The sequence below is a fragment of the Mytilus edulis genome, chromosome 5, assembly GCF_963676685.1.
Source record: "Mytilus edulis chromosome 5, xbMytEdul2.2, whole genome shotgun sequence".
NCBI lineage: Eukaryota > Metazoa > Mollusca > Bivalvia > Mytilida > Mytilidae > Mytilus > Mytilus edulis.
Window position 1 is genome coordinate 43,369,155 of NC_092348.1, and position 10,938 is coordinate 43,380,092.

General features: G+C 31.2%; 1 protein-coding gene across 1 annotated transcript; it reads right to left on the reverse strand.

Moving 5' to 3' along the window:
- Positions 1 to 7,490: 7,490 nt before the first annotated feature.
- LOC139522421 (uncharacterized) lies at positions 7,491 to 10,556 on the reverse strand. The gene is made up of 3 exons (XM_071315936.1): positions 10,394 to 10,556; positions 8,310 to 8,412; positions 7,491 to 7,756 (listed from the first exon to the last, which is right to left on the reverse strand). Exons 1-3 carry the CDS (start codon positions 10,470 to 10,472, stop codon positions 7,618 to 7,620), a joined length of 321 nt encoding a protein of 106 aa, XP_071172037.1. The 5' UTR covers positions 10,473 to 10,556; the 3' UTR covers positions 7,491 to 7,617.
- Positions 10,557 to 10,938: the final 382 nt, after the last annotated feature.

The window sequence follows — 10,938 nt, forward strand, 5'->3', positions numbered from 1 at the left end:
ATCATCGTACACTAAGTATCGAACTTAACGTCCAATCCAAACTACTGACATATAATAGTTGTGCTGAACGTCCATGGAATATTTGCCATGTTAAGGTGGTACCGATCATTACAGGGAAATAACTCTTTAGAATCATATAAACGTTTTAATCACGTTGTATTGTAAATTATATATAAAGCTTCGCAATGATCAAAAATCAAAATTGGTGTTTGTCAAACTGTTACATTATATATCCAATGAAATTATCCCGAGAAAGTGATTGGTTCAAATTTTTTGAAATTTTTATAATTTTTTTTCAAAAATTCAAAGTAAATATTTTGTCAAATTTTATGGAAAATTAAACTAGTCAAATTATTTTTAGTCAAGGTGTTTGGCACCATCTTAAGCAACCATTAATCAATTAAGCAAGAAGTGGCTGTCTTTTTTATGTTTTAGTCAAACAAACGCCTCACATTAGCGAGGGTTTACATTTGTTTAAATACTGGATGAGAGTAAATACGAGCCTCGCTTTTCGTCCTATTTCTAAAGCCAAAACAAATAAATTTTATATTTTCAGTCAATGTACAGATATTTTTTTTTATCTTGAAATTTATCCCCAACACTTGAAAATTTAGTTAAAATCTAAATCAATGTGTCTATTTTTTTTATATAAAAATCGACATATATAGTTTAAACGCGGCGCGCGAAGAGGACCCCAACATGAACTATTACTCAAAAAGAAATATCCATTTCACCGTTTACTCAACATGGAAGCGGGGTGAGATGAAACTTTGTTTGTACAAGTACAAATAAATCAAAACTTTGAGTGTAATTTGTGTAAAAGTTGACTAGTTGCAGGATAAACTTCTCTATTTTATTAATCAATTCAAGTCATCCCCTGCGATGTTGGTGAACATAGTACCCTTTTTAACTATCAATATTTAACTTTTCAATTATCTTCTTACTTGGCACACTCGTGGTTGTTTACATAATATGCAATTGTAAACTGAAAGTGTGAAAATTTGTAAACAATTCTAAGGGGGCTACCATTTGCTTTTTTTTATACTTATTACTATTTACAACTTACTTTGAATCAGTTTAGCAATCCATGAATCTTCGGAAGAATCTGTTACCTGTACAAGATACCCGCCAATATCTCGGCATTGCCTCTGTAATCACAAAATTATTTAAAAGAAAAACACTTAAAAGAAGCCTTTATTTTGATTCATTTAAATTATTCTTGTTAACGATATGACTTTATTGACTAATCCGCTAAGAAAATCTCAGAACAATTATTTGAATAAAATTAAAAAAAATAAGGAAATTCAAAGCAGTGGCATTTTTTATACCGATAATGTTTTGACGGACGTTGCAAGTGATGTCGATATTTTATTTTAAATTTTGAGGTTATTGCATATGCAAAACCCGACGTATTCGTTACAAATATGTGATAATAAGCATTATCATATACTTAGACTAAATAACATATGATTTTTACTGTATGATAATACCATTAAATTAACGTAAATTCCATATTTTTCGAATTGGTCCTTAGCGGGCTGATATGAAAAGTTTATCACAAGTCATGCTTCGATTGTTATCACATGCCTTTCCGTAACGTTATCGCATGGCATTCCGGTGATACTCGGCAAATTCCGGAAAATACACCTCAATGCTACGTTTTCAGTGAAAACCATTACAAAGTAGTGTACAAAACAATCATTTGGGTGCTGGAAATCATATTTCGTGAAATAATAAAAAAAACAAAACACAAAAAAAAATTTATTAAATAAATTTATTGTTTAAAAGTTTCAAACATAATTTAGAAAGTTACATCAAAAAGTTGCCAAACAGTCTTCATTATGTGTATTGTTAATTTTTGTTGGTTTTTGTCAATTCGTCCATATTAAAATGTGTTTCTTCTCTGTTGAGGCAAATGATAGAAATGTCGAATGTACTAAATTTGGGGTCCGACGTCCGTGAACTTTTCAATCTTCGAACTTCTCTTACAGAACCACGTAAAAAGATCAATATACGAATCAGTTATTTTTCTTCATTGTTGAAGCATATGATAAAAAGATCATAACATGTCATTTTTCATATCGCATGTATTATCAGCCCTCGGTCAATATCAGCCCTCGAGCCATGCGGCTCTTGGGCTGATATTGAACCTAGGGCTGATAATAATTGCGATATGAAAAATGCAATGTAATAATCTGATATTATTCCATTCTCACTGGTTTTATACAAAAAAGATGAATATTGTCAAATTGACTTTAAGAGACATTAAAAACAAAATATAACATACATGAGATTCATTTTGACCACCCAATTGGCGCTCAGTTAAAAAGTAGAAATAAAATAGTTACCTCTGATTTATACCAATTTTTAGTTTTATCAGTAGAAACATAGTAGCAATGATTATTGTATTTTTCCCATCCTGTCGGACATCTAGAAGCCGACTTCCCTATTTGAAAAATTTACATGATATGTATAAACATTTAGTATATTCAAAAACGTTTCTTTTCCTATCTTAACTGTAAGCAGCAGTAAATAAAATCACTACCAGTTAGTGTTCATTTAAAAGAGCGTAAAAACACAAATTTTAAAACAAAACGAAATTTAAAAAATCGTTAACTTTATCTTAAATTTTTACATTTAATGTATTGATTTGACGAAGCATTGTTTTTAACGACAAAAACCATTTATTTTTACAGAAACAGCTTCATTTTTCATTATAAAATAATCTCACCTTGCAACTTTTCTTCCAAAGTCTTCAAAGATGACTGTATAGTAGATATTAGTGATTTTTCGTTTTGTTCAAGACAAGTTTCTGATCTGATCACTGACACGCAACAACAGATCACAACTAATACGATTGGTAACATTCTGTAGAATTATAACTTGAATTTAGACATTTTTATCAAAACGTTATGCCCAGGACAACGGTGTGACACAAAATGTTTTTTTAATTCTTAGTTGGCCAGCTCCTTGCTTAACCTAAATCAATTATATCATACCATTTCCGTTAGAAATAGTTCATTAACTCTTCAAGATACTGCATTTATTTTAAACTTATGCCTCGGGTTTAATTTGTTGTTTTGAAGAACTTAATTTGTTTTCGTTAAGTTGATTATTCGCTTGGCATGGCATGGTAAAGTGCATTCAAATGACCAATTGGATCTGCACGTAGAAAAATTATCGCTAGAAACTAAAGGGACACATGGCGTTGCTAATGAAATTGACACGAAAATGACAACGTCGTCATAGGTAAAATACCGAAAAAAAGATTATCATTAGGTCATTGTACCGGCTCAAGAAGGAAAATCAATCTCGTTGAGATGACCAACGACTATCTATAAGTATACAATGATTTTTTATGAATAAAATTATAAAATTGTAATAAAAATTATTTAAACAGTTTGTGCAAAGACTATACAGACCTTTTGCTGGAATCTTCAAACTGGAATAATGATTGGAGTATTCTGAATTTTCGATATTTAAATGCAACATAAGAAGTATACATGTCACCTTTATTACGTGACAATCTGCAATGTGTTACATTGTACATGACTTTTGTGCTATTATGTTGCAGTATTCAATTACTGAAAGATATTGTAAAACAATAGAATATGAGGTATATTGCCAAAGGTTAGTTTACTTCAGAGTCTCTTCCTTTTTTTTAATTTGTTTATATTTTTGATATTTTATTACACTTGTCCAACTTTTTTTTATATTATGAATAGTCGATTACTCATTTGATTTTGGGTACGTCAATTAACATCTGAAAAGTGCTTTGTTCCAAATCGATAAATATGGCAATGAATTGATTTTATCATTTTCTGTCACTTTTACTTAGTTGCACCTTACTTTTAAGAGATACCTTCATGTAATTTACGAACGTTTTATGCTCATTCTAGGGCATTATGTTCTTCGATTTATCATGGCATTGCTTCTAATCATTCGTCCGTCCGTCTTTCCCGCTTAAGGAACAAGTTTTTGGTCAAGGTAGTTTATGATGAAGTTGTAATTCAATCAACTTGAAACTTAGTACACATCTTCCCTATGATATGATCTTTCGAATTTGAATGCTTAACCTAAAAAAAAAAGAAAAGAGTTTTGATCCCATTTTCACGGTCCACAGAACATAGAAATTAATAGTGTGAGTGGGGAATCTGTGTACTATAGACACGTTCTTGTTGTATTTGAATTTCGCTAAAGCAATGATTTTGTATCGGACAGTTGTTTATAATAACAGCGTGCAAAGCTCAAAGTCGCCCTCTGTATCGAAACATAATTATAACACTATTAAAATTGTAGCTCAAAACTGTTAGCCGGTTTGTCTCCATGCCGACGATAGTCTGAAGTATTATATAATGATAAATAGTTAGTGGATATAATGTACTTTATATAAATCTTATATACACGGCCGCGAATGTGCTATTTAATTGAAATAAACATTCGCAGAATCGTTCAATATCTTTCACCGAGTCGGTCCAAAACTTTCGCATAGTCGGCAAAACATTCACTGGATTAACTATTCGGAATCTTACACGGCCGTGCAAATACTGTTTTATTACACTGTATAAATCTTGCACAGAGTCAGGGGTCTCGTATGGCTTTCCATAGTATCTAGAAAATCAGGAACACTGGCACTTTTATCATTGTATAAACTTGAACGTGTCCTACGTGTTTTTACTTTTTACAGTAAAAGAGGAAGGTGTGAATGTCTGGGAATTTGTGATCCAGTTTTGAGAACGTATTATGTTCAACGACAAAGTTAACGTTCATGTGATATCTAGCACAGACAAACAATGATCGATGCTATTTATAACATGAATTGCCATAAAGATCAGAACAGCTGCATAAGACCACACAAACTACCACAGTATTGATTTCGTATAAGTATAAAGTAAACTTACTTTGTTTTGTGTTGGTACTATCTAATAGAAAACAATTGATATGGAGTATCCATCCTTGACATAAAATTAGAACATGCACAAGAGAAAAAGAACACAAAAATATAAAAAGAAGGTGTGTTATGATTGCCAATTAGACAACTCTCCGCAAGTGACAAAATGACCCAGAAATTAACGGTACACAGGACAAAAAGTCACAGGACAAAAAGTCACAAATTTTATTGGACAAAAAGTCACGCCTCCGGGTGCGGGAATTTCTCGCTACATTGAAGACCTGTTGGTGACCTTCTGCTGTTGTTTTTTTCTATGGTCGGGTTGTTGTCTCTTTGGCACATTCCCCATTTCCATTCTCAATTTTAATTTTACAAATAATTTGTTGACAATTGTTTGAATATGTAAGAGAAATATCTTGAAATATTTACTTTTTGATACATATATTCATATTAAAGTTTAGGAAATATGTCAATATACCTGAAAAATGAAGATTAATTTAACTTAATTTTATTCATAAAAAGGATATATTTCATGGCACCATGAAGCCTTTTAAGTGCCAAGCCACTTTGACATGTTGTTATTTTAACAATTATTTGATCATCTTTGATGTTTTTTGATAAATTTTGTTTACATAGTTGTTGTATATACAATAGTTTAAGAAAAATGCAAAAATAATTTTGTAGAAATTAGTGTTTTTTGTTTAAAGAAAATAATCAGAAAAAGTGAATTGTGACTTTTTGTCCGTGACTTTTTGTCTGTGATTTTTTGTTCTGACTGTGACTTTCTGTCCTCCATTTAAATTAAAAACTATAGGTAACCGTACGGCCTTCAAAGGCAATGAAACAGTGCGAATGTTCTGTTTGCAAAGTCACAGTGACTTTTGAATCACAAAAGATCATTTTCCCTGCTTTCACTAACGCAGTCAGCACTCACTAGTCATGTTTTGCGAGTTAAGATATGATAAGTTTTAATAACATTCAAGACAAGCAACATTTTAGACTTTACTAACGCCATTTGTGGCCTTTAGCTGATCTCAACTGCAATCATATCACTACGCCTCAGTTTATACTGTAATCATTTTAATGAAATACTAGAATATACTAAAAATAGCCAGTTATTAATAATTGTTTGCATTGTGACGGACAATTGTTTAAAGTCAAGTGACAAAAGTAAACTACATATTCAGGACGTAAATTAAATATGAATATGATCTGAATCTGAATATGATATATGAATAAAGACCAAAACACCAACCAGATATTTTACGGGCTAGCTATTATGGTTTACTTGGAAATGTGTCACCCGACCTGGATACCTTAGCCTAGAGTTACTCCGACCCGCCTATTTTTCGTTTCTACTAAATGTAGCGGGCTAGGCCAAGCAAATACAAATTAACAGTTTTGCTATGACCCGGGTATTATGGTGCAAAATAGGCTTTTAAATTACTAAAAATGTTTCCAATTCCAAAATCGCATATGTATGTAGCTACAATCATGTAAACGGTTTAAGAAAAAAAGTTTATTCTCTTGGAAAAAATAAAACAGACGGGATATGATATACTTGTTCTTTGAACAAATATATTGAGATTGGGACTTTGAAATTCCTAGATTCTCTGTACATGTAGTTGAATGCATAAATACAAGTTTTGAAACATGTTGATCAAACGTGTTACAATCCTTGTCTCCATCATTATCATTCTTTGTGTTCATTAATTTTTAAAGATTTATTTTATTATTTAGAAAACGAAAATCGTAATGTGTACTAACTATATACTTGTATCAGATGTGCGGAATGCTTCGTGTTTCTTACATAATAATCTAGATACGATGTGATGTCTTCGTAAACATGTACGGTGCATCTTTTTAAAACTTTTTGTCTATCACATAATGTCTGAAGGAAGTTCGCTTGTCATGTTTTTGAATTTTTGTCAGATTTTTCGGAATCCTTTAGTTTTATCGATTTGAATGCCTTAAGGTGGTACCCAACACTTTCACTAAAATTAATTTGGCTCGTTTAATTTTCATAAAATTTTGACAAAGTATTTACTTTGACCCTTTAACAAGTATATAAAAATTTCAAAAATTTTGAACCAACCGTTTTGTCAGAAAAATTACACTGGTTATATAGCAGTTTGACAAACAACAATTTTGATCATTGAGAAGCTTAATATTTCCTTTACAACACAACGTAATTAAAACGTTTAGCTGATTTTACAGAGTTATCTCCCTGTAGTGTTAGGTACCACCTTAAAACAATATTCCCATTGACCCCTATTTTTTCTTTTTATAGATCTTGTATATGAATAATTATAAGCCATCTGTAAAAGTCTTATAGAATTGTTGTTAGTTTTTAATAGTTTTTGAGAATTTAAACTTGTCAGTGACAAAGCTATGAAAAGTCAAGAGAAAATTGTGGTTCCTTATTTTTGTTATCCCTCTTATCGATATATATACTAGTGTTATGAAAAGCTTGTTATTTTGAAACTGAGTGGGTCTTTCATTAATTCCCTCTAAAATGATTTTTAAAACATGTAGTTTATCACTGATGCAAATATACAACAATACGCTCATTTTCATATCAATTGTTACAGTAATTAAATAACTTTATCAACTTTTAATTCTAATTTCAAAATTACATTTCAATTGTAAGCCAGAGACTGAAGGTTATATCAAGTAATTTCGTCATAAATTTTAATGTACAAATATTAACGATAATATTGCACCAATCATTTTCTCCCCATTGGTACAGCAGAAAAGGATGGACACGGTGTACTTTCTTCTGAGGCTAAGACTGCTTCCTCCCAACAGTTGTCTACCTTGACAATTTTACAATCATATCGGTGATCCACAATATGTTGTCCAAACCTGAAAATGATATTAACGATAACTGTAGACATGAGTTCAAATGAAGATTACTGTCTGTAGTAGCATTTAACTGTTAAAAAAATTCAAATAATTGTAGTTGATACATGTACCAGATATTTCGACACTTTTCAAATTAACCTTGAAGTGTTAAATTACCTAAAAAATAACAATCCATGTCTAAAACGTCTTTTCTAATTTTGCAATGTGCACGATGAACTAGAAAATAAAACCAGCTCTTTAATGAAAAAAAAATTAAGAATAATAAATTGAAAATTTTAGAATTTCAAGCTTATTGGCTTTATTATTACGACTAGTATTTACTGTTCATGCTATTTAAGCTACATTGTATAGTTTCGCTGCGGAAAATGGTTTTTGCAGTACACTTTTAAAAACAGAAAACGCATAAGATCGATATTTTCAAATACTGTAATGGATAGTTGTACACGTGAGACCATCAACGAATTAAAAATTAACACCAACAGTTGTGTTATTAGCCTTTACAAAACACATATCATGCTGCAAGTATGTATAAGATATATATATATAAACTTACCCATAACAAGAAATCCCTCCTTTATAGCAATGACAGGTTTCACAATTTTCGATACGATCAAACTGATCCCCATCCTTGACGATCGCACCATTGTAAACACAGTCTACAAATAGAAGGAATTAAACATAATCATAAAAACTGGACAGATATACTTAGATGAACCCGAACACTCGCAGTCATAGAAAAAAATGAAAAAGATATGAGCTATAGAAAGTACACAGAACAAAACCGTCAACAAAACACTACACTAAAAAAACACAGGTTAAGCAATCAGATACAACCTAACACGGAGAGGAACTCATGTCCTCATGACTTTTTTGCTCTTGAAGAGTTCCCATTCCTGCTTGACCAGAAACTGTTCTTCCTAACCGTAGCTATTAAAATGCAGGTTTTAATATCATTGTCACTCACTTCATACATGTAATTGTAGACCCAAAAGACAATAACAATCAAAACCAAGGAGTAAACAAAGACTCATAAAACCAAAAGACATTTACATCAACAGTTATAAATAAGAAATAAGAAACAACACGAACTCCACTAAAAACCGGGAGTGAAATCAGGTGCTCCGGAAGGGTAAGCATTTCCTTCACCGTATAGGGCACCCGTCGTGTTATCTTTTTGTTCAGTTCGGTAATGATTAACTGTGTAGATGTTGTACAGCAACTTCAAATAACTTTGACCATATTCCTTAAGGAGAAAATCACTAGCCACTGTAGTATACATCAAACAGAAACATAACTCGTAAAGTATTGAATGAAACCGCAAACAAAGTGAACCTAATAGCAAAGCGAGCCTTTTAAACGAGCGCGAAGCACAATTCAAATAACAATGTCTTACATCAAAATTATACCTCTCTACGAGTGACATGTTGAGCACTGACCCATCCCATGACAAATATAGGTAACTCAAGTATACCCACTATTTTAGTTATTTTAGTTAATCCCTGCATGTTGAGCGCAGGCCCAGTCCATATGAAGCTGATAACAATAATTATTGGGAAATGTATGAAAGTACAATAATTTATTCTAAGGTCTGTAACAATGTCAAAGTAACGTTTGTGGTAATCCAAGTTTGAAAAGGTAAAAAGAAGACATCGTTATGTGGGAGAGTAATATACATGTATAAAGCAGAAAATAACTATGATCAATTTAAATAAATTCTCAATTTTTTTTTTTTTAATTTTTGGAAAATAAAAAAAATAATTGACACATGTGTTTGAAAAAACTTGTTTTTCATATTGAAAAATACTATTTTCATATACTTAAACTAAATATCATATGATTTTTACTGTTTGATAATAGCATTAAAATTAACGTCAATTCCATATTTTTCGAATTAGTGCTTAGCGGGCTGATACGAAAAGTGTATCACATGCTTCGCACGCGACATTCCGGTGATACTCGGCAAATTCCGGAAAATACACCTCAATGCTACGTTTTCAGTGAAAAACATTACAAAGTAGTGTACAAAACAAATTATTTGGATACGGGAAAGTATGTTTTGTAAAACAATAAACAAAACAACAAAACAAAAAAAAACAAAAAAAACAAAAAAAAATATTAAATAAATGCATTTTTTAAAAGTTTCAAACATAATTTAGAAAGTTATTTTTTTAAAAAGTTGACTTTTCCAAACAGTGTTCACTATGTACAAAATGTATATTGTTGAATTATCTTTTTTGACGATTCGTCCATATTTAAATGTTTTTCTTCTCTGTTGAGGCATATGATAGAAAGATTTCATATCGAATGTACAAAATGTTCTAAATTTGGGGTTAGACTTCCATGAACTTTTCACTCTTTAAACTTCTATTTTGGAACCACGTAAAAGGATCAATATATGAATCTCTTATTTTTTTCCATTGTTGAAGCATATGATAAAAAGATCATAACAAGCCATTTTTCATACTGCATGTATTATCGATATTGAACCTAGGGCTGATAATACATGCGATATGAAAAATGCCATGTAATTATTATTGTCTAAATAGGAACAGTCATGCGATTTATCGACACGAGTAAGAGTACTTGAATTAATAAATAAATTATCACTTTAAAAACGCATAAGCCGCTTTTAATTACCTTTCGCTGGAATATAATGGGTCCCACAGTGGACGTATGCTACCAAGACGGCAAACACCACACACATAGTTCCATTCATGCTGTCCTCTAGTATTCTTTACTGTACTGGTTTTGGTTTTACTGACGTTGTATATGCATGAAGTTTGAAATAAATCATATTCTAGTATTTATACTTTTATGTAAATTATTATTGAGGAAAATTAAATTTTAAATTGCATGTTAATTTAGACACGAAACCTTTGTTCTAACATTTAGTTTTATCTTTGTGATACACTAGTTAAATATTTTAGCCTTTCAACTATCACAAAGTTGACATTTGAACAAATATCAAATGACCACAACCATTTAGAAATTTGGTATCATTAATTATAGAACGCGTTATTGAATTTAATTATGATTTTTTTCAAGGGCATGCCTTCTCTTCATCAGTCGTTTGACTATGTATGATGATTGTGACTATATTATTCAATAAGGCGCTTAATAAGGACCACCTCCTGAAGCGTGATTTTCTCGCTGCGTTTAAGACACATTGGTGGCTTTAGATT